Below are 23,591 nucleotides of genomic sequence, written 5' to 3'. Positions count from 1 at the left end.
TTTTTGTTTGAAACTTAAAATGTATACTTACAAGCAGTGAATAAAAAGAATGAATGAAATACCCAAATTTCCACTTAAAATGGAGTGAGCCAAACTCTGTGCTGATGTACACTCTGTGAAATCCCATTAACTTCAGTGTGCTTTCACAGCATGTGGGCCCAGAATTTGTCTCCATTAAATTTAAGTACAATGAGCTAAATTTTTTCTCTCACACATGCGCACACAAGTCTATCTGCACTTCTGAATGTCCAACTTCCGGTGCAGCTCCAGGCCTTGGATTTTCAGGTGCAAATCAGGCAGTTAGAACAGCACACCCACCTTTGTTTTTGGAGCTCAAAAGACATGCATTAGGATTTCTCTCGTATCAGTGCTTGTGTGTTTGGCAATTTCAGTATCTTTCTTGCTTCTATTAGCAGAAACCCTGAAATTTCGTCAGAACGTACAGTACAACCATATCTGATTGCTAGACAGAGCTCTCTAAATGCCTCCTTTTCTACTCTTTTCTTTTCTTCTTGAGCCTGCACAGTCACTGCAGTTGTGACATCAAGTAACTGAGACACTTCAAGGAGAAAACTGTAAAGCAGCAGAGTTAGGTTTCTTGCTCAGAATGCCTCATCTTGTAAGTGCAGATCATCCCCTTCTGCAGTAAAACCCGTGGCAGGGGACTCTACAGGTGGAAACCTCCACCCGCATTCCCCCATGAAGACTCTTACATGTATATATCAGAGGGGTGAGGGTGAGCAGTGAGTACTGCCTCAGTCCTGGTAGATTGGTAGAATGCCAGGGCCATCTGTGCAGAGGCCTGTGTGCTGGCTATGGACATCTACAGACCCATTCTATCCCAGAGTTCTTTGGCAGTGTCTCTCCAATGGAGCCAAGTTGGTAGGGACTCCCCTAGCTGGATATGGTAAGGGAAGTGTCACACAGACCCTACTCCTCTGCACAATAATGGGGGACAACTATGTCTCAAGGGTCCCCTCAGTGCATGGATCTCAGAGGGCAAACGTGGACCATTTGAAGAGTAGAAGGCTGTGATCTTGCATGTGAGAGATTTTAAAATCCAGCAAAACACTCTCTAGTGTGTCATTTGTGTGGAAGACCCCATAGCACATCTTAAAATCCAAAATAGTAACAAGGTCCTCAGTTGAGGGGGAGTGGGTTTACTGGATCCTGCTGCTGAAAGTTGGCACATGCAGGTTGGCAGGCTATTTCCTTCCAGAAGAGCAGCTCTGTCTCCTCTTGGCCAGAGAAAAGGAGCATGCTTCCCTCTCTGCCTCTTGTCACTGGAGGTAAGAAACAATGATTAGTGTCGGACTGAGGCCCTCCCATTTAGAGGGGATTGCTCTCTTCCAACGGAGTCACACATCCACAGTGCAACATAGATCAGTAACCCAAGTATTGTTAACATTGAAGCATTTTTGACTGTGGTGATTCCATATCTTCAGTTTCTCAGACTTCTCAATCACTGATGTCCAAAGTCTGCATTCATGAGGCCTTTTCCTTTGCATGCCATGTTCAGACAGTGAGGACTACTCTGAAATTAATATTGGTTTTCGTATAATGATAAATTACACAGGTGGATAGATTCTGTTTCACAAAACCAATCCAGCCGTTGAAGACAAACCTTTCAGGTACAAAGGAGCTGAGCTGCAGTGTTTCCTGTCTGTCTGCTTCTGGGTCATAGACATTTTGTTTAAAACTTAAATGTCTGTGTCGCTGGTTTTTGTTAGTTCTGGTAACGCCGACACTGGAGCAGTTTCACAGAGATGAAAATGTTTCAGTTTTTCCACAGCAGGAGTAATCTATTAATAATGAGGAAATAGAGAAGTCTGTTTTAAATAATTTAAGCATGTTTCAGGTACTGGCTGAACTTTAAAAGAAAGAAGGAAAAGTGACTATATTGATGTGATATTGTTAGTGCTTTCTTTTCTAAGCAAAGTCTTTAAAACTGCTTTTTGGAACCGATATGAGAAGTCAAGACTTCAGTGGGCAGCCTCTAGATTTTATGAAGTTTTAAAATTATACAGCAAGCCCAGTAATAATGAACATTTTAATTGCAAAGGCAGAAAGCTTTATGCTGATTCATCAGCCATGTAGGAGAAGGGAGATGTTTATCAATTATAGTGTTGGAAGACAAGCACTCCCTAAAACAGATCAGGATAGTTCAGTTGTGGTGAATATTTAATTCAGTTTATAATGTGAATCATTTTTGTGTTTTTATTCAGTTTTTAAATAATTTATGGAAAGATAAAGGCAACTGTGAGTGATTTTTCTACACTGTAAACTAGAGCACTGCCTGTGATGCTTACAGTTATGAAGAAAGTCTTCTGAAGACATGGACAAGAACTGAAGTAACTGCTTTAGATTGACACATGATGTGCTGCAGTTGAAATTCAAATACAAGTTAAACTCAGGTTACAGAAAATCTCACATAATGAGAGAGAGAGCCAGAATTGAGCCAGTTTCCAGGAATTCTGCAATGCCAGTCTTTGGTGTGAAGTACCCAGTCCACTGGCCAGATCTGACCCTCTAATTGTATTTATTTGGTTTGCTGAACAGACACAGATTCTGTAGAATCTGAGATATAATTTTTAAAGGGAAGTTTCTAGTCTTTGTGGGTTGCAAAGAAAACCTTATAGATGTGAACGAGTGGAACCTGTGCATGCGGTGTTGTCGTAGTACTCTGCACAAGAACTCCTCTTCCAAGGCGGATTAAGGTCTCCTGGGACAGAGCAAGTTGGGGGGCCCCAGTGACAGAATTGTAGCCCTGCCCCACCCCTTCCACCTACTGTCCCACCCCATTCTGCCCCTTCCCCCATTGCTTTGCCCCTGTTTATCCCATGGTCCTGCCCCCCACCCCACGATCTTGCCCTCCATTCGCTCCTTTCTACTCCCTCTTCCTGCACTGTGGCCCCAAGACTGGAGAAGTTCTATCCCTCTGCCATGGCCCTGGGGCCACAGCGAGGAGTGAGAGCTCCTCCAGCCCCGAGACTGTGGCAGGACGCAAGATCTCCAGTCCCAGGGCTGCAGCGGGGGGGTCCGGATGCTGGGGCTTCTGGAAGGACTGGGGTCAGGGCGCTGGGGCTTCCCCTGCTCGCCCCGCAGCTCCTACCAGGACTGCAGCCTTCCACCACCCCATAGTGGATTTCTGCTGCGGTGCCCATTTTTCCGGAGCCCCTCAATTGGCCAGGGCCCCAGGCCCATTGAATAATCCGCCCCTGTCCTTTTGAAATCAGTAGAGAAAGTTCTGCGTAGGGAGCATCTGCAGCAACAGGTGCAGCTACATTTATTTCATTGTGATTATTCCCACCAAACTTACTGGGGCAAATTCTCAAAATTCTAGTCAAAATTATACCTGCAAATGTGTTTGCGCAACTAGTTTTTAGGAGTGTTCTGTGCAGGCAGTTGCACGTATTTGGTAGGTTGTTATGGGCAGTTTTCAGCAAGGCCAGATTTCTGAAAATTTGGTTTGCCCTATATCTTTATTTTAATGTCTAATCCTATGTGCCTGCTCCTTAGCACCTGGGAGAGGAGTCATTGAGAGTGCATCAAGCCGTGTGTATCTTTGAAAATGCAGCCATTATGTGAACATTCAGATAGGCACAGATGCCTTTTTTCTTTCCTTTTCCATTATTGTTTTTAAAACAAGAAAGTTAAATGCAAAATACTCTTAATGCAAAAATATGAATAAAAATTCAAAAGGATGAAAGTCAGGAAACACAGAATGCTGATTCCTGTGCCTGCCGTAAATTAGCCATATAGCACATACTGTACTATTTTATTACCAACTATCAGGGGGTAGCCGTGTTAGTCTGGATCTGTAAAAAGCAACAAAGAGTCCTGTGGCACCTTATAGACTAACAGAAGTATTGGATTGTAAGCTTTCCTGGGTGAATACCCACTTCGTCAGATGCATGTGGTGGAAATTTCCAGAGGCAGTTATAAATATGCAGGCAAGAAGCTTGTGTTCCTATTGCAATATACAAAAACCTGTAGGAGAACACTTCAATCTCCCTGGACACACAATAGCAAATTTAAAGGTAGCCATCCTGCAGCAAAAAAACTTTAGGACCAGACTCCAAAGAGAAACTGCTGAACTTCAGTTCATTTGCAAATTTGACACCATCAGCTCAGGATTAAACAAAGACTGTGAATGGCTAGCCAACTACAAAAGCAGTTCCTCCTCCCTCTGTGTTCACACCTCAACTGCTAGAGGAGGGCCTCATCCTCCCTGACTGAACTAACCTCATTATCTCTAGACTGATTCTTGCCTGCATATTTATACCTGCCTCTGGAAATTTCCACCACATGCGTCAGACGAAGTGAGTATTCACCCACGAAAGCTCATGCTCCAATACTTCTGTTAGTCTATAAGGAGCCACAGGACTCTGTCACTTATTTTATTATTGTTACTGATATTTAAAATGCAATACTATAAATGTACAGAGTACACACAGGTACACGTTGCCTGCCCCAAAGACAGTATTTATGTAGGTATAAAAATCTACAACATGCATTGTAATACAAGAGTACTTCTCCACAAAGGGCCAGAGCGACCATTGCTGAATAGGCTCAAACCTTGCATTTCCTGATGTATGACTGTTTAAAATTCAGTAATAATGTATTAACATGGTTTGGGGATTTAATGAATGTAAACAGCCAATGTAATTATCTCTGAAGATTTCCGAAGAGGTATGCACTTGGAACTGGAGTCAAGGGACCTTTCTTGTAATATCCTGGGTTGGATTTATTGGATGATAAATTATTTCCTGGAGAAACTTGCAACATATATAAGTAAATTATACAGCTCAATACACGTGAATATGTTTGTTAGTGTTGTTGTTTTAGCTGTCTTTTAACAATATCGTTACCTTAACATAGTAAAACAAAACCATCTAAAATGCATACTGTGGATGAGTGATGGAATAAGGAACTTTTCACCTGTAGGTTTCAGTCTCCAATCCAGTCCTGATAGGAAGTTTTCACCATCTAACAGCTGTATCCTGTTCTGTGTGATATTAATTAATGGTTTTAGTGTAGTTTTTAATGGGCAGGGTACAAATCACAGTGGAGATTAACTGACCCCTTGTTGGCAGTATCAGCAAAGAGACTTACATTTGACCAGATCACAGTATTAGACTGAACTGTTCTGACTGTATTGGGGGAAGAAGGGGAGCTGATGTCTCTGATTACCATTTTCCATATTAATCCTCATATTCCACATACTTGTAACTTTCCAAAGTGTTCATATTTTGGACTGAAATTTTCATGATTTACATGATTACTGTCTGCCCAAAAGGGATTCTTCTTGTTTTGGGAAAGTTCACGCAAAATCTCTTCAGCTGTTTTATGTTAGTGAAAAGAGAAGTGAAAAACTACACTTTTCTCACTGTAAAATCAACATTATTTTTAAGTTACGACAGCGCCCAATGATTTGACACAAAATGTATATTGTAAAATGTTACAGGATGCACAGCACAACGGAGTTAATATTGCTGTTGGTACCTATTTATTTTTTGTATAGCACTCAACTGTACTAGGTGCTTTACAGAACAAATAAGAGGAAAAGTTCCTGCCCCAAAGTTCTTCCAGAGGTTGAGGAAGGACCAGGGTTACAATAATAAGGTCATATGGTTACCCCTCTGATACATATTTTTAGTGTTCTGTTCAGGGTGTTGGGGTGAGAGAGAAAAATTACTAATTTACTGCTCGTAGGCAATATGGCAGAAGTGCGTGAGTTTTTTTAGAGATTCAAAGGCCTAATCCAAAAACCATAAGTTCGAAGAAAATGCAAGCTGAGACCTGGCAGGTTTCATCTAACCCCCTTGAAGACTTTGAAATAGAAAAGTTGACCCTTGATTCAAATGACACTACTGAATTTTGCTTTGATCAAATATTTGTGGATCCCCTACCCCCCAAACCTGTGTGTGACAGTGCCAATAAGCTGTTTATGCAATCTCTAGATATACTGCTGCTAAGAATGGATATACAACACTACTTTTCTAAAACAAGAGCAGTTCGCTGTGACAAAAGAAGCTTCAGTATTCCTGATCTATGTCTTTACGGGATATTCAGTTACCTAGCAGGTTAAGCTGGATAGGTATGACACAATGCAGTGCTGTCGCATATCCTATTACCAGTTTCATTATTAAATCCAAGCACAAAATAACAGTGAAGCACTAGCTTATTCTCAGGTTGTAAGTGGAGGATGCTTTAGTTACAGCTGGACAACACCAAAAGCTTAAATGGAGAATTTCTGGATGTACCAGGCTGAATATCGTAGAAGACAGGTAGGTGGAAAAGGAAGGAAGAGAAGTGGGGATGCTGCTATTTTTTTTTCCTATTACTCCCTTTTATACAGCCATTCACAATTGTAATGAACATTAACGTTGATACAATAGGTGAGTGTACATAACATAGTTTGTCTCGCCAGAGTTTGGTTCAGACTTCTCAACTACTTTAAAGATTATAAGAGCAGTTCTAGCACACATTCTTTTAAAATGTTATGCTATAAACGATATCTCTTGGAAGAAGCTGAGCAAACTGCCCTTCCTGCTATTTCTTATTGAATCTCTCTTTTTTTGTCCTAGCATATGAGCTACCTATATATTGTAAGCTGCACTCCGTATTGTGCATTGTACCTTGTCCTTTGTGATGCTCAATAAGCCAAATATGTACGAGTCCCTCCTAGAATAAACTTGCCTTTACCTCTCTATACAGGAGCTGTTTTGGGATAGCTAACGTTGCATACAGTATAGCAAGCTGTATATTGCATGCAGTCCGTTCTACTAATAAATTGCTTTAGTGTTTCCAGTTAGACTGCAGTCATCATCATAGAAAAAAAATCTTACAGCAAGAATGCAAACATTCCAAATAGAAGGCATTTATATGGTCTTTAATAGAGGAATACTTCCAATACTACTTAGATGTCCATAGTATAATATGCGTTCACCCATACGTATTTGTATGCTGATAACTACTGGAGCAACAATGCAAAAAAATTTAAAATGTCTGAATTCCTAAATGTGGTTGATACACTAACAACTAGGCTTATTTATTTATTTTTAATTGAGCTTACCTTGACAGCATTTTAAGGAACTATTTTGGGGACAACATTCAGTGCTTAATATGCTCTAAGTGTCTTTGTTTCATTTGTTTGTTTTTGTTTTAAGACTCAATCCTACATTATTTGCTCACACAAAACTCCTACTGGCATCATTGTTAGCTTGATAGCGTTGCACACCTGTTATGTTATTTTAACACATATAAAAACAGAAATAGTAATGTTCAATTAGAAAAACAGGAATGGAAAAACAACACAGCTGGGTTTAAATTGCTAGTGGAACTGTAACTTTTGCATTTGCTGACTTAGTGTATGACTCTTAACTATATTACTCTTTCCCCATGTCACTTGTCTGAATGTTGGGGAGCTTTCTTGGGCAGGGAAAACTTCCCCCCCCTCAAACCGTGGTAGCAGAGCTGCATAGCCGAGAGTACTTCAGCCTGAAGGCTCAAGTATCTTCCACAGCTCTTGGTGTCCATTTTTACAAAGACTCTGCACCTGTTCTTAATCTCTGTCTCCCACTTCTTAGTCCACACTTTTACTCAAAAATAAAAGCAAAACAAAACAATAAATAAATAAATTAAAAGTTCTTACTGTACAATCAACTTTCTGGAGCAAGATCTATTGGATGTGAAGCCAAGGATTTCTGTCTTACCTAGCAGCAGAGTTGGCAGTTTTCTGGGAGAAACTAATTTAGGACAGGGTGCTGGTAAATACCATCTTTAAACCCAGTTAAAACTGGGAAACGGGGGAAATTAATTGCATCCATGTCCAGCAAATTAGCATAGAATGAATCTTTTCAAACTTTGGTTATATCCATTCAGAACTGTGGAATAGGCTTGGTCTATCCACTACATCAAAGTTGGTCTTCTGCATAGGCAAATAGACCTGGACTAATTGTCTGCAACTCTGCTTGCTTCTGATTGTTTAATGCTTCAAGTCTACAACAATGAATTATTGTCATTTTCATACAATCGGATGTTTGAATTTTGTTTATATAATATTAAAAACTGAAATTAATCATGACATGTATAACAACTTTGAGAAAATATCCAACCAAAATGTACACAAACATTCCAGTGTTAAGTATTATAATTTCATATATAAGTATTACACACACTGCAGTTTTACTTCAATTTAGGGTTGTTCACATAAAATCTATGAATCTACTGCTTTATGTAACCACAATTTGAATATGTAACTAAAACTAAGTGTAATGTGGTGTGCATTAATTAAACATTTTTTAAAATAGAAAATGCCTTTAAACTGGGACTAGCTAGAATTTCACGAAATGGTGAAAACCATGATTTGACCTGGTAAATACTGCCTTTGGTAAATACCATCCCATCCCTACCTAGTGAAGATCTTAATAAAAGAGTGTGTTTAGTTAGTGGTTCATGGTACTTTATTACTCACCTGTGAGGGGAAACTAGCAGAAGCTGATTTTTATACCACAATATTTGGTAGGACCTCTAATTCTGTCCTCATATTGGGTGTGTGTATATGATTTGAATTAATGATATTAGGAGTGTGTGTGTGTGTGTGTGTGTGTGTGAGAGAGAGAGAGAGAGAGAGAGAGAGAGAGAAGAGGTTAGACCTTCTAGCCTAGGATCTGCATGAGTACCCTTGAGTTGTTCTTAAGGCTAATTTGAAAAGAAGAAATGTCGTAAGTACCTACTGCTTGTGTAAGAACTACTTTTACAAAACATAGTTCTGGAAAACAAGTTTCATCTCATTTGGAGGCAGAGGGAATCAATTCAAGTTCCTCTGCAGAGTCCAACTGGAGAATTGCTAACATAGTTCCTATCTTTAAGATAGGGGAAAAAAGTGATCCGGGCAACTACAGGCCTGTCACTTTGATATCTGTAGTATGCAAGGTCTTGGAATAAAATTTGAAGGAAAAAGTTGTCAAGGACATTGAGGCCAATGGTAATTGGGACAAAATACAACATGGTTTTACAAAAGGTAGATCGTGCCAAACCAGCCTGATCTCCTTCTTTGAAAAAGTAACAGATTTTTTATACAAAGGAAATGCAGTGGATCTAATCTACCTCAATTTCAGTAAGGCATTTGATACGGTTCCACATGAGGAATTATTAGCTAAATTAGAAAAGATGGAGATCAATATGAAAATTGAAAGGTGGATAAGGAACTGGTTAAAGAGGAGACTACAACGGGTCACACTGAAAGGTGAATTGTCAGGCTGGAGGGAGGTTGCTTGTGGAGTTCCTCAGGGATCAATCTGGGGACAAATCATATTTAACCTTTTTATTACTGAGAATGTGCTAATAAAGTTTGCGGATGACATAAAGCTGGGAGGTATTGCCAGTACAGAGAAGGACCGGGATATCATACAGGAAGATCTGGACGACCTTGTAAACTGGAGTAATAGTAATAGGATGAAATTTAATAGTGAAAAGTGCAAGATTGTGCATTTAGGGATTAATAACAAGAACTATTGTTATAAGCTGGGGAGGCATCAGTTGGAAGTAACAGAGGAGGAGAAGGACCTCGGAGTATTGGTTGATCACAGGATGACTATGAGCTGCCAATTTGATATGGCTGTCAAAAAAGCTAATGCGGTCTGGGGATGCATCAAGCGAGGTATTTCCAGTAGAGATAAGGTGGTGTTGTACCATTATACAAGGTACTGGTGAGACCTTAACCAGAATATTGTGTGCAGTTCTGGTCTCCCATGTTTAAGAAGTATGAATTCAAACTGGAACAGGTTCAGAGAAGGGCTACTAAGATGATCCCAGAAATGGAAAACCTGTCATATGAAAGGAGCCTCAAAGAGCTTGGCTTGTTTAGCCTAACCAAAAGAAGACTCGGGGGAGATATGATTGCTCTCTATAAATATTTCAGAGGAATAAAATACCAGGGAGGGAGAGGAATTATTTAAGCTCAGTACCAATGTGAACACAAGAACAGATGGATATAAACTGGCTATCAGGAAGTTTAGACTTGAAATTAGATGAAGGTTTCTAACCATCAGAGGAGTGAAGTTCTGGAACAGCCTTCCAAGGGGAGTAGTGGGGGCAAAAGACATATCTGGCTTCAAGACTAAGCTTGATAAGTTTATGGAGGGGATGGTATGATGAGAGAGCCTAATTTTGGCAATTAATTCGTCTTTTACTACTAGCGGTAAATATGCTGAATGGCTTGTGATGGGATGTTAGATGGGATGGGATCTGAGTTACTACAGAGAATTCTTTCCTGTGTGTCTGGCTGGTGAGTTTTACCCACATGCTCAGGGTTTAGCTGTTCGCCATATTTGGGGTCAGGAAGGAATTTTCCTCCAGGGCAGATTAACAGAAGCCCTGCGGGGTTTTCACCTTCCTCTGCAGCATGGGACACGGGTCACTTGCTGGAAGATTCTCTGCACCTTGAAGTCTTTAAACCATGATTTGAGGACTTCAATGGCTCAGACACAGGTTTGATACAGGAGTGGGTGGGTGAGATTCTGTGGCCTGCATTGTGCAGGAGTTCAGACTAGATGATCATAATGGTACCTTCTGACCTTAAAGTCTGATTCTATGACAGTACATCTGAAATAAGGATTCCAGTGAAAAGAGACGTGTTCGTCAGAGATATGGCTGCCCCTAAGCGGACCATAGCCATGTCACAATGTAATGACATTGGTTGGCCAAAGAAGAAGCAAGCAGCACGGGTGTCTGTGTGTGTGTGTGTGTGTGTGTGTGTGTGTGTGTGTGTTTTTTAAATTAGGAAACTAGTGATCAAATGTGTTAAATATCAAGGTGGAAAACTTGAGTGGGCTGATAAAGTTATTTAAGGATCCAAACGTGTGTGTTAGAGGAGACTGTGTAAGATTCCAATGTTTGCTCAGAACCCGACAACACCATTGTACCTGTGAAAACTTATTTTGTAAGTACATCGAAAGGTGATTTTGAAATTGTGGCTCTATGGGTCAAATTCTGTGCTCACTTACAACTTATACAATTCCATTGTAATCAATCCCATTGATTTCACCCCTTGTATTTCTAGTATAGTAGTTGTCCTAAAATCCTTTCCAGTTTTGCCTTAGAGAACTAGATATGGCTTCCTCAGTATTAGCAGTGCTCCGTATTACTCCCTTTTAGGTAGGATAATGGTTTCCAAACCATGGTCCACAGAGAGCTGGTTGATCACATCATGTTGGTTCTCTTTTCTATTCTCTTCAGCTGCATCACATTGAAAAGAGTTAAAATACAACAACTGGTTACCTAATATTACTTTCCCATGTAATCAGTTGCAGTTGGTGGTTGGCACATGCCGGTTACATGACCATAACTGAGAGCAAGAAGAAGGTGGTCCAAGAGATAGTTTCTCCATTAAAGTCAGATCCACAATGTGAAAAAAAAATAGAAAACTTGTAGTCTAGAGAATACTACAAATATTGAGGTAACGTTTTGGGGCAGAGACAATTTCTTCCGGTGTTTGTACAGTGCTTAGCACTATGGGGTCTTGGTCTGTGGCTGGGGCTCCTAGGTGCTGTCACAATACAAATAATAAATAGATGTTATCGTTATTATTATTTATTTGTTAAGGCTGTGAAGCGATTAAAAAATTAATCACATGATTAATTGTTAATGATAGAATACCATTGATTTAAATATTTTTGGATGTTTTCTACACTTTCAAATATATTAATTTCAATTACAACACAGAATACAAAGTGTACAGTGCTCACTTTATATTTATTTTTATTACAGATATTTGCGCTGTAAAAAACAAATAGTATTTTTCAAATCACCTCATACAAGTACTATAGTGCAATTTCTATCATGAAAGTTAAAGTTACAATTGTAGAATTATGTACAAAAAAATAAATGCATTAAAAATAAAACAATGTAAAACTTTCAGAGTGGATTTGATTAAATCAAATAGATTTAAATCATGATTTAAATCATTAGTCAGGAAGACTCCATCGTGGATTTCTACATAAAAATGCATTCTGGTTGGTTGTTTTAACCTTAATACACATTCTTCACAACTCGGAGATAGATGTAGGTTTCATTTTTCGAAGGTACACACTATATATTTTTAAATGATTTATTTTGAAAACTTTTTAGATTAGTTTTACAGCTATATCAGAAAATGAATGATTGTTTAGTTATTTCATTTACCAAAGGTAATTGAAGCAGATATTTTGAAGTCATTGGGAGGTGAACTATTTCCAATTCAACAGGTTAATCATTAATATTTGGAGGATTTTCTTGCCATCCTGTATTAAGAGGGGAACGTCACCAGACAAACATTTATTCATTTAACTAAAACCACATTGTGTAGTCTGTTTTTTTTCTTCAACAGCAAACATAACAAAACAAAACATGAATTTGAATTTAGTTAAACTTTCAAGTTTTTTAAAATCAGGGTTTTTTTGTTAAAATTGTTTTTAACTAAAATGGTTAAATGAAATTTAAATATATAAATAAGTAAATCGACAATGTCAGCCAGGTCAACATAAGAAACTTAAAAGATTGGCTTCTGCCACTAACTTGGTTGTCTTCACCTTCATTTTCCTTTTTGTTCATAATCTGGAGAAGAAAAACAAACTTTCCTGCTTTTTTTAGGTCCCAAACGATTTCTCAATTTGGAATGAATTAGTCCAAAGGAAGAAAATATTCTTTCTACGCTGGCAGAAGAAGCTACTGCTGTTAAAAGTGAGATTATCACTTCAACAGTCTCTGAATCCAAGCGCTTAAGTGACTTCCACCAGTTCACTGGTGTGACTTTCTTTAAAACATCATCAGCAAACACATATTTCTTGAATGGTTCTTATTCCCAAACTGGGTCTCTTTTACAGCCTGCTGCCATTGTAGGTTTTGCCTTCCAGTGAGAGAATAGTATGGTAGATCTCAAATCAATGAAGGCTACACTCAGAAAGACCTCAAGACTTCTGGAATATGCTGCTCAGACAGTTTCACTTTTGTTTCTACTGCCTGTCCCTCCCTTCTCACATTTATCTCCAGATTTTTCTCCTTGTCCAGATCTATTCTGCCCCCAACAATCTTCTATTCATTGAACTTTTTAAAACTTTGCACGTTTAGAGAGAGGTAAGGGACTGACTCTGTGTACACAAATTTGCAGAGGGATAGGGTTGCAGAGGGATGCACAGGGTTGAGCTCTGTTACTTCTCATTTCTATATATTTATTTAAAAACATTTTTACTGTTGACAAGCATGTTATCTCTGGAGAGACGATTCCAGTTTGAGAACTGCAGAACTAAGCATCTCTGATGGTGTCTTCTAGACTGAGCACTGAGTCCAATTGGGTAGATAGGAAGATTAACCTAAATAATCTATACAGAAGATTGGGGCCCTAATCCATGAATTATTGGAATTTATTTACAAAGCTTTTCTTAAACATTACATGAATATTGTCTCATACTATAGAATTAGAATTTATAATCCCTATTCCATGATGATATCTTTCAGCGGATGTATCTTAATTAAAATGATTTTTAGATAGGTTTTTCTCCTCAACAAGCATTTTATCAAAAAAATCCGATTTAAATTAAAAAATACCTTTTTAAATTTTTTTGAAAAATCATTGATTTTTATCCACCGGAAAACTTTAGAGCCTACAAGTCCACTCAGTTCTACTTCTTGTTCAGCCAGTCACTCAGACAAACAAGTTTGTTTACATTTTCAGGAGATAATGCTTTTTTTAATCGTGATTAATTTTTTTTAGTTAATCATGTGAGAACTGTGATTGACAGCCCTATTTATTATTAATTATTTTATTTAATTTCTTAAGGCAGTTGAAAAATGGTTAGAAGCAACCATGGCAGCCTGCTTCTGTTCAATTTAGGCCAACCCTTCTGGAAAATCGCTCCTGAGCAATTGTACGTACACCTGCTTTTTAAAGAGGCAGATTAGGACTCAGTATCTGACTCAAGTTTGCCACTTGTCAGTTCAGGATGAATAATCTTACTAAAGTTGCATCTCCACTTTCTGATCATGCCCTCAGGGTTTCTTCACTCATCTCTCTCATAACAATTTCCATCTTGACTTCATGCTTTTTGTCTTGGTTTTTTTTCTTTCAAACTATTAGGCTGAATTGTTTGCAACCTTCAATAAGCAAATAGGATAATTTGTTTGAATACACTACTTGTGTGGGGAGATGTGCTGTAATTGCAACGTAATTGAATGGCTGGCAAGAAAAATCAAATGCAAGTCACAAATGTTCATGCCAAACATCATAATTTCCCCTTCCCTTCAGCTTCCAAAATCATGTTTTCATGTCATGCTTTTTTGGTGAATGTTATTTACCTCGGATTTAATTTTAGTTAAATTTTCAACTTTTTTTAGTTTATGTACAAATAAAACATTTAGTTCTCCCCATAAATATGTAACTTGAGATAAAAAAAACTGGAATATTGAGAGTTCTGCATGTTCATTACCATACAAAACACGGTCTGTAACAATGTAAACAGTGTTTGGTTGCTCTGTTATGTTTTTCATCTTTAATTCCTTATTCCCACTTCCAAATAAAACCGAGTGAGATTTCTACAGTGGTCACTCAGTTTTTTATTTAATTTTCTTTTCTTACTATATCTAGTCTCCATCTCCTGATTCCTCTTCACCCCGTGGTGCTGAATCGTCAAGTAGGCAACATCTCCAAGATGTCTGTGGTACAGCAGAACCTTCCACTAATAAAGAGGTAGAGTGCAATCTTTTTAAGAGACACAGTCCTGTTCCACTTATTGCTCATGTCTTTATATCTTCTTCCTCCTCCTTGTATAGGAAAAAAACAAAACTGGCATAAGTTATTGTTATATTCTCCATTGTGTTTTGTGTCTCTGGTTGAAACTCTAATTGAACACTGCTATTTCTGATGGCATTTTTTTTTCTGAAGTGATGTTTGTGTAACAGGCTTAGGAGAGTTCATTTATTTAAGAACAGCCAATATCCCCTCTGTACTGGGGCAAGAGGAGGCAACATTTTCTTTTCCCTCTCTTTGCAGAATGTCTTGCTACAAAGGAGGTTGCATTTCTTACGCCACGTCTACACGAGCACTTATATCAGCAAAACTTTTGTCACTCATGGGGTGTGAAAAAGACACACCTCGTAGCGACATAAACTTTGCCAGCATAAGTGCTCATGTGCACAGGGCTATGTTGGCAGGACACATAGCTCCTGCCGACACAGCTACTGCTGCTCATTGAGCTGGTTTTATTATGTTGACAGGAGAGCTCTCCCGTCGGCATATCACAGCTACAGGAATGATCTTACAGCAGTGTATTGGTACAGCTGTGCCTCTACAAGCTTGTAAGTGTAGACATGGTCTTAGTCAGGATGATAGGCCTCCCAAAATAAATAAATATTAATACAGCACTCTTCAGGTTAGTGTTGTCCACTGTTTTATCAGCAGGGAAGTGGAATCGTTGAAGTGTGAAGTGATTTGCCCAAGTCGAGGCAGTGATTCAGTGGCAGAACTGGAAATAGAATTCAGGAGTTCCTGACACTGGACCCTCAAAAGTGTCTCTCTCTTGCAAAGACTTATGTACATGGTTAATTTTACAAACTGTGAATAGTCACGTTTTTGTCAATGGGACAAATGAGAATGTGGAAAATGTGTCATGTGCATTTAGTCTTTGCATATTGTGACTGGGGAACTATACGAACAGAAAAATTGCAGTTATCCTTTTTTATTTTCTAACTTTAATAAATACAGTGCAAACAAAGGAAATCTTCAATTATAGAAAGCAGACACCATCTAACTATTGATTTGTATTGTGATATCTATGCACTAGCCAGTTTTCTACCGATATAGAAATTGGCTGAGTCTCACTAGAAATATTTGTTAGAATTGAAGTTCCAAGTAATAAATAATCATATTCATGTTTTCTTTATTTCAGTTTTGACAAAGAAAAAGTATAGGCCTATGATTTATGAATTATTTTTTAAAAAATCTTTATTTACATTTTGGAAGGTGATGGCTTTCAAAAGGTTTAAAGCTATACCAAAGTCTTTGAGAGTGTCAGTTTTGTGCTTTTATCTGTGATACTCTTTGCTCATTATAGCCTTTGGCTTTCATTAAAGTACAGATTTAGTAATTTCACATAATCTACTTTTGACTACTAACAGTTATTGGATATTGTTAGTCGTAGTCCAAGTATTAGTGAAATAAAATGCTACCTATTTTAGTCTTGAGCATAGGATTGCATACAGTATTGGGGTAATAAACCAGATTTCATAGTAGGATATGTTGCAGAACTCATTTCTCTGTTTTGTTTTGTTTTGTTTTGTTTTAAATCAGCATTGCATTCTTCTGTACATCCCTTACAAATAACAATAGTAAGAGTAAACCTCTTTGCGTTATGGGAAATAGTTGTATGTCTGAACAAAACGTTTTAATTTTAAAGAAATCTAATGTTTTGTTGACCAGACAAAAAGAATTTAACAAACATTACCTACTTCTTTTATGAAATTTATATTTTATACACCAGGATTTAAAGATACATATTTCTATGTTTAAGTTACATCAGGTGATGCCTTCTGTTATTTCTAGTACTAAAAGATTCCCAAATAAAACTACTAGAATTAATTTTTTTTTTTAGTTTAACATTGTTGCTGTTAATGAATGTGTTAGACTTTTAATTTGATGTTAGTTTACTCAACTTTGTCCAAAAAGGAAACTCTGTGGGGCAATCAGATTCCCCAATGGCTGACCAACATGAATTGATTAAAGTTAAAACTAACTACATAAAACTTCAGACAGTCAGTCGAGTCCTTGAGTCTGTTAATTAGGAAAGTGTAATACTTTAAAACTGCGCTTGTATGGATAAGCTTGTTGTTTTCTGAAACACACAGTCGATCTGTTCTCTGCTGTCAGTGCAGTACACAACAGTTTGACTGGTTGCCTTCTGACAGGTGCAGTCAGATAAAATTATCAAAATCAACCTCTATCGTGGGTTTAATAAAAATTAGTCATTATAATAGACAGGATGGTCTCAGAGCAGCCTCTCCTGCTTTGACAATAAGTGTTTCCCAACACTTAATTTTCCTTAAATGTGTTTAGCAGCAGGAGGCCATTATTCAGTGACAGCTTTGTCCCCTGTTGGCTTTATCTCTCAGAAGAAGAAAGCAAGTATTTCAAGGTTGCCCTGATATCCTTATATCATGCCCCGATTAACCTTGTTTCTGCCACGAGCAGTTGTTTTTATAGCAAGCCCAGTGTCATAAGCTGTAAAATACAACTACTCATAGAATCCATGTAGTAAGAAGTGGAAAAGATTTACTGTGTCATTTAATCCATCTTCTTGCCACTTAGGTGCAACTGCCTGACTCTGAAATTGGTTTACATTTTTACAAACATAATACCTGGTAAATTGCTCAGCATAAAAAAGGATTATAGATTTACTATGCAGTGTAAGTGAACATTCAAAAGCACTTGTACCTCATATGAGATATTGGGCTTGATCCTGAGTTCTCACTGATTTTCTGCTAGTATAATTATATTGAGAAATCAGTGGAGTGAATGCTCATGTACTTCATTGTGGGATTAGGGTTATGCATACCAACATCTTGTAATCCTTGGCTTCTCCAGAATTCTTGTCACAAACATATGTAATAGCAACACATATTGCAGTGCACTATATTACCCTACATACTTTGACATAGAAATTGCCTTTAACAAATTTCCTCATACAGGCTTATTTCTAAATGTAACTAAATGATGAGTACACCTCTACCCCGATATAATACTGTCCTCGGGAGCCAAAAAATCTTACTGCCTTATAGGTGAAACCGCATTATATCGAACTTGTTTTGATCCGCTGGAGTGCCTAGCGCTTCTCCCCCACCCCCCAAGCACTGCTTTACCACATTATATCTGTGTTATTCGTGTTATATCGGGTTGCGTTATATTGGGGTAGAGGTGTATTACTGCAGTTAGACCTGGTAGGTGTATGAAGACTTTCATTAGGCTTTTTTCTAGAAGTTATGGATGGAAAGGTCCTGTTATTTCGTCTAGTCAACCTCCCTTCAAATGCAGGATAGATGATTTTCCATTAGTCAGTTCCACCTTTTACATTTGTTTAAGCTGAGACCCATCAGTTTCCCTGCCAGATATCAACAATCAAAGGATAAATCCAGAGCTCACAATTTTCAGTGTCTAAATCACATGTTTTTATTTGTGATTTGAGTGTTTAATATAGCATAACTGTAATAATCACCTTTTATTTTAGCAAGTTAAGTCTGTATATAATTTTTTGGTCTAGAGTTATGATAATATTGCAAGTACTTTTAAATATTCCCAGATTATTTTTTTTAATTTTGAATTCGAAGTACTTAGAAATGTGATTTATTGGGCACTATTCCTGTTGTTCCTATATAGATCAGAGCACCTCTTGGCACTCAAAAATGTGCTGTCTAGTGCCAGACGCAGGGTAGAACTGCTTAATATATTAAAATAGTGATATAGACTACACTTCAGGATAATAAATCCTTAATAATTGCTGATATTTTGAGAACATTTTAAATTTTTCCTAATAAGCTATCAGCTGTCCTTCACTAATTAATTGTCACTGTGTTTTGGGATTTTGTTGTTTGTTCTTTTTGCATGGAAGACCATTTTAATGCTTATTTTAATGCATATTTGAGCTTTGTTCTGTTTGAAATCCTGTTTGTCTTAATTACAGTCCAGAAAAAGTTTGGCTTCGTTCCCAACCTATGTTGAAGGTAAGCTGTGAAAAATGTAACATTCAGTGTATAGCACTGTTTGTATTACAATATAATTCTTTTGTACAAGTAAAAATGCAAGAAGTCTATGGACTGTGAAGGTAAATGTTAACTAGGGCTGGCTGAACTTGTTTACATAAAACATGAACCAATCCAGAATTTGAACCAACCCCCAGAACTATATTTTGGAAGTTAGAAAAGCTTAATTCTCTTTTGTTTTGTAATGTTTCATTAGTGGTCTCAGCCTAATTCCTAAGGGGTGGGTGACAACATCGCATAAGGCACCACTGGAATTTTCAGTAATGGATAGCACCATTCTTGGAATTCACAGCACACTGGATGTGCCTGGAGGCTGAACTACCCTCTGATGATGAGGGATGGAGGTCAGATTAGATCATAATGGTCCCTTTTGGCTTTAAAATAAAATAAAAGCATCAGTGGTCTCTCCAGGGTTGAGCTTTATTGACAGGGCTGTGGTGTGGTGGTGAACGTCCATTGCCCATGCTGTACCTGCCCTGTGGATAAATAATTTTTTAAAAATTATATATAAGGTTCACCCATCACTAGAATTAACATAAGCGTATACATACTTGAATGTTCTGTGTGTACACCTAAATATTCAGCTGTATGCCATAAAACATAAATAATATAAAGTAATGATAGCATGGAACAAGCAGGGACATTCTAAGTTAATTTTCTTACTTTGTCCTTAAAACTCTTGCAGTTGGCTTTTTGATTTATATAATGATGAGAGTTGAAGCCAACATCAGATTTCTGTCCTGGGATTCCTTGGATTGTTTTCCAATATGCTGCATTTGGAAGGCTGTACATTAAAAATACACTTTTACAGAATTTCAGAGAGCTGATTCAGTCTTTGAGGTAGATACTGTAAGAAAAATAAATGTCACCACTTAAAATTTAATGACAATAAAATGTTGATAACTTTACAAAAAGTGAATTCTCACAAAAGTAAATGCTATGTATATTTAATTAAATTTGAACCCAGATTTTTCTTTCTTGTAAACCGATAAGCAGTGTGTTATATTAAGCTGCCTTCGAGATCATCAAGAGAGATTAAACCTTTAAAGAGGAAAATCCAGTTCTCAGCAGCTGAAAGATCCAAGGGGAGAATATTGCTTCAATTTTAAAGTGATCAATCTGAAAAACCATAGATCATATAGATATTATAGAGACTTGTCCTGCAAGGGACCGAGTGCCTCCTGATCAGCATCATAAGCTTGCACTGACGCCAATGAGAGTTAAGATTTCTCAGCAATTTGCAGGACCAAGTCAGTAGTATATATTAGCCCAAGTATAAATCCCTTACTTTGCACATCTAGCATCAGAGCCTATAGCAAGGAGAGTTTCTTTGTCTAAATCAAAATTATCTCTCCTAAAGAGATCAATCCCTCCTGTATGACTTTTGTGAGTAGGTCTGGCATAAAACTATATACTCTTCAATGTGATGTGACAGTTTCTAACTCCACTCTGGGGGAAAAAAAATCATACCTATAAAATGCTCTGAGGAAATTCCACTGCTCATTATTCCAATTATGGTCAGTGCTTGAAAAAGAGAGGTGATTGTGGTTAATATTGAGTTTATGTCCCTGTTCTTTTTATTTTAGACTCCAGCTAAATGATATGATTATCTTAGTCAAAGACGTAAGGATATTGGAAGTGGAGAGAGAGAGAGAAATGAAAAGGCTTTGTATTTTTTGTAGGAATGAAAATACATTGTTCTTCTTCAAGTGGTTGTTCATGTCCATTCAAAGTAGGTGTGCGCGTGCCGCGTGCATGCCAGCCGGAAGATTTTCCCCTAGCAGCGTCCGTAGGGTCGACCCTGGCGCCTCCTGGAGTGGCGCCACTACGGTGCCCTATAAAGGAGCCCGCCGACCCACCACCCCCTCAGTTCCTTCTTACCGCTGGTGACGGCTAGCTGGAACTTGTCTTGCACATAGCAAGTTAGCAGTGTCCTATCCTTGTATATAGTCCGTGTATATAGTTACATTATAGTTAGTTTACTTAGGTCCCCTGGGTTTAAACTCTGCAAGGACTGCGGGAAATTCATGCCCAAGAGTGACCCGCACTCTGCTTGTTTGAGGTGCCTTGGAGAGAGCCACTGAAAGGACCGGTGCTCTATCTGCAGAGGCTTCCGCCCGAGAACTCTCAAAGACAGAGCTCAAAGACTTAGAGTCCTCCTGATGGATGCTGCCCTGCGGCCAGTCTTGGACCCGGAACCAGCCGAGGCGGTGCCCAGCATGTCTTCCTCAGTGCAGAGCGCCTCGGCACCGGCATCAGGACTTAGGGCCCAGCCCAAGTCGTCTAAAACCCAGCACCGGACGGAGTCTGGTCATAGGAAGTTGGCCTCATTGTGGCACTGCTCACAGTCACCGGTGCCTGCTAAGAAGAGAAAGCTGGTGAGGCAACGGTCACCCCACCAAAGGACCCAAAGACGACGCTGTCCGTGAGTGGAAGCGGACAGGCTGGGCTACAGCCCTCGACTGCTCCATCGACTCCCACACCGCAGAGAGGGCAGTCGAGTCCGGACCGGCCTAGATCCCCGGACCTGAGCGGAGACTTGCGCCTCCCTTCGACACCGGAGGCATTCGAGGCGGCCTTAGGCTTGCTGGGACTCCCGGCGCCGGCTTCCCCGCACCGTTGGGAGTTGCCTACCGTGGCCCGTCCCCCAGTACAATCGAGGGGCAAGCCGGCCATGCTGTTGCCTCCCTCCCCGCACCGCGCTGCTAAGGCAGCACCGGACCAGATAAGAGGCTCCCTGCCGCCTCGGCACTGCTCTCCAGCGGCACCGAGTGCTGCTCCCCCCAGGTCCTCATACTCAGAGACTTCAGACTCAAAGGCAGACTCCTACCACTCCAGCCGGTCGCGGAGCAGGAGATCGGTTTTGGGGGCGAGCCACCAGCATTACCCACAGTGGCAGCAGCAATGGCATCCACCCTCGCAGTGGCCGTTTTGGAACCCCTGGGCCTACCACCAGTCGGTAGGCCAGGCGTTTTGTCCTCGATCAAGGTTGGCCTTGGTCTCCTCGGCGTCGGTGGCCCCGGCGCAGCTGCCTCCTCCACCGGCACCGTCGCCGGGCAGGGGTGTGCCATATCCAAGTTGAGCACCCCCTAGCGGGGCAGCAGCACTGGCAACGGCTACAGTTCGGGCTCAGCAGGTACTGCCCGATACGCAAAGCCGCTCACTGGTGACCGTACTGATCGCGGTGCTGCATTTAGAATTGGAACCGGCCCCGCAACCACAGTGCCGTGTGCTGCAGGACCCCAAAGGACTGCACGCACCGGAGGAAGGGCCAATCCATGTAATTTCCTCGTCTTCCTCCCCGGATGAAGCGGTGTCGGGCACGGCTGCGGCACCGGTCCTGGAGGACACTCAAATCCTCCAACAACTGCTCCGGCGAGCAGCTCAGAGCCTCACAATCCAAGCTGAGGAAATCGAGGTATACGCCGACCCTGTAGTAGACATCCTGGCTCCCTCAGGGCCATCCAGGGTGGCTCTCCCGCTGATAAAGACTATAGTGGATACGTCCCTCACCTTATGGCAAGAGAATGGAGCGGCACTATTTTGTCACCTCTAAAGGGCACAAACACTTGTACGCTCGCCCCCCGGACTCCCTGGTGGTGGATGCGGCCAACCAACGGGAGCATCAAGGGTTTCAGGGGTCAACACCAAAGAGCAGGGACGCTAAAAGACTTGACCTCTTTGGCAGAAAAGTGTACTCCACGGCAGGCCTACAACTCTGCATTGCCAACCAACAGGCAATTGTAAGCCGATATGGTCATAACACGTGTTCAGCCATGTCGAAGTTTACGGAGCTCCTTCCCCAGGACTCGAGGTCAGAGTTTTCGGCCCTGGTGGAGGAGGGGAAGCTGATCTCTCGATCCTCTCTCCAGGCTGCCCTAGATGTGGGGGACTAAGCCTCGCGCATCCTGGCCATGGGCCTGGTCATGCGGTGGGGAGCTTGGCTCCAGGTCTCGGGCCTGCTCTATGAAGTCCAGCAGACCATTCAGGACCTCCCCTTTGTGGGGCAGATGTCCGTCTTTTCTGAAAACAACAAGCATCTGCATAGCCTAAAGGACTCTCGGGCCACGCTTGGCTCGCTGGGCTTGCATAGCCCTGCGACCCAGCTCAGGCAGTTTAGGCCGCAGACAGCCCCACGCCCCTACCAGCCTCAGACTCGCCAGGAGCTGGGGCGCAGGCGGGGTGGAAATGGCAGGAGACGTCACCAACGCCACCCCTCCGGCCAGGCGTCCGGTCAATCGAGGCCACCATCGGGGCCTAGACCCCCTATTTGATGGTACGGTCGAGGGTGACCTACCTATCGAGGCTCTGGATCCTTCTACCCTTACCTTTGGGTCACGTCTGTCCCCCTTCTACCGTGCCTGGTCCCAGATCACATCGGACAGCTGGGTGCTCCGCATGGTAGAGAGGGGATATTCTATCCAGTTCTCCTCCCTCCCGCCCCACCAGCCCCCCTCCCCGACCCTCTTCAGGGATCCATCTCATGAACAACTTCTAAGTCAAGAAGTGAAGTCCCTCATGGAGGCAGGGGCGGTGGAGGAAGTCCCTCGGGAGCTCAGGGGCAAAGGCTTCTACTCCCGGTATTTCCTAATACCAAAGGCGAAAGGGGGCCTGAAACGCATCCTAGACTTGCGGCGGCTGAACAAGTTTGTACGAAAACTCAAGTTCCGCATGGTCTCCTTGTCCTCGATCATTCCCTCCCTGGATCCAGGAGATCGGTATGCTGCCCTCGACTTAAAGGACGCTTATTTCCACATTGCCATAATTCCCCGACACCGTCGGTGCCTCAGGTTTGTCGTGGC

At 40.6% G+C, this 23,591-nt stretch overlaps 1 protein-coding gene across 3 annotated transcripts in view; it reads left to right on the top strand.

Annotated features, from left to right (window-relative positions):
* Positions 1-23,591, top strand: part of APBA1 (amyloid beta precursor protein binding family A member 1) — a 157,151-nt gene that overhangs the window by 100,774 nt on the left and 32,786 nt on the right. For all 3 annotated transcript variants that reach the window (XM_050944158.1, XM_050944156.1, XM_050944157.1), the window contains exons 3-4: positions 14,627-14,728; positions 18,711-18,750. In XM_050944158.1, the coding sequence (XP_050800115.1) occupies positions 14,627-14,728; positions 18,711-18,750 (142 nt within the window). The remainder of the gene's footprint in view (positions 1-14,626; positions 14,729-18,710; positions 18,751-23,591) is intronic.

The sequence above is a fragment of the Gopherus flavomarginatus genome, chromosome 3, assembly GCF_025201925.1.
Source record: "Gopherus flavomarginatus isolate rGopFla2 chromosome 3, rGopFla2.mat.asm, whole genome shotgun sequence".
NCBI lineage: Eukaryota > Metazoa > Chordata > Testudines > Testudinidae > Gopherus > Gopherus flavomarginatus.
Note: the sequence above shows the minus strand (reverse complement) of the source record. Positions and strands in the feature narration are given on the sequence as shown.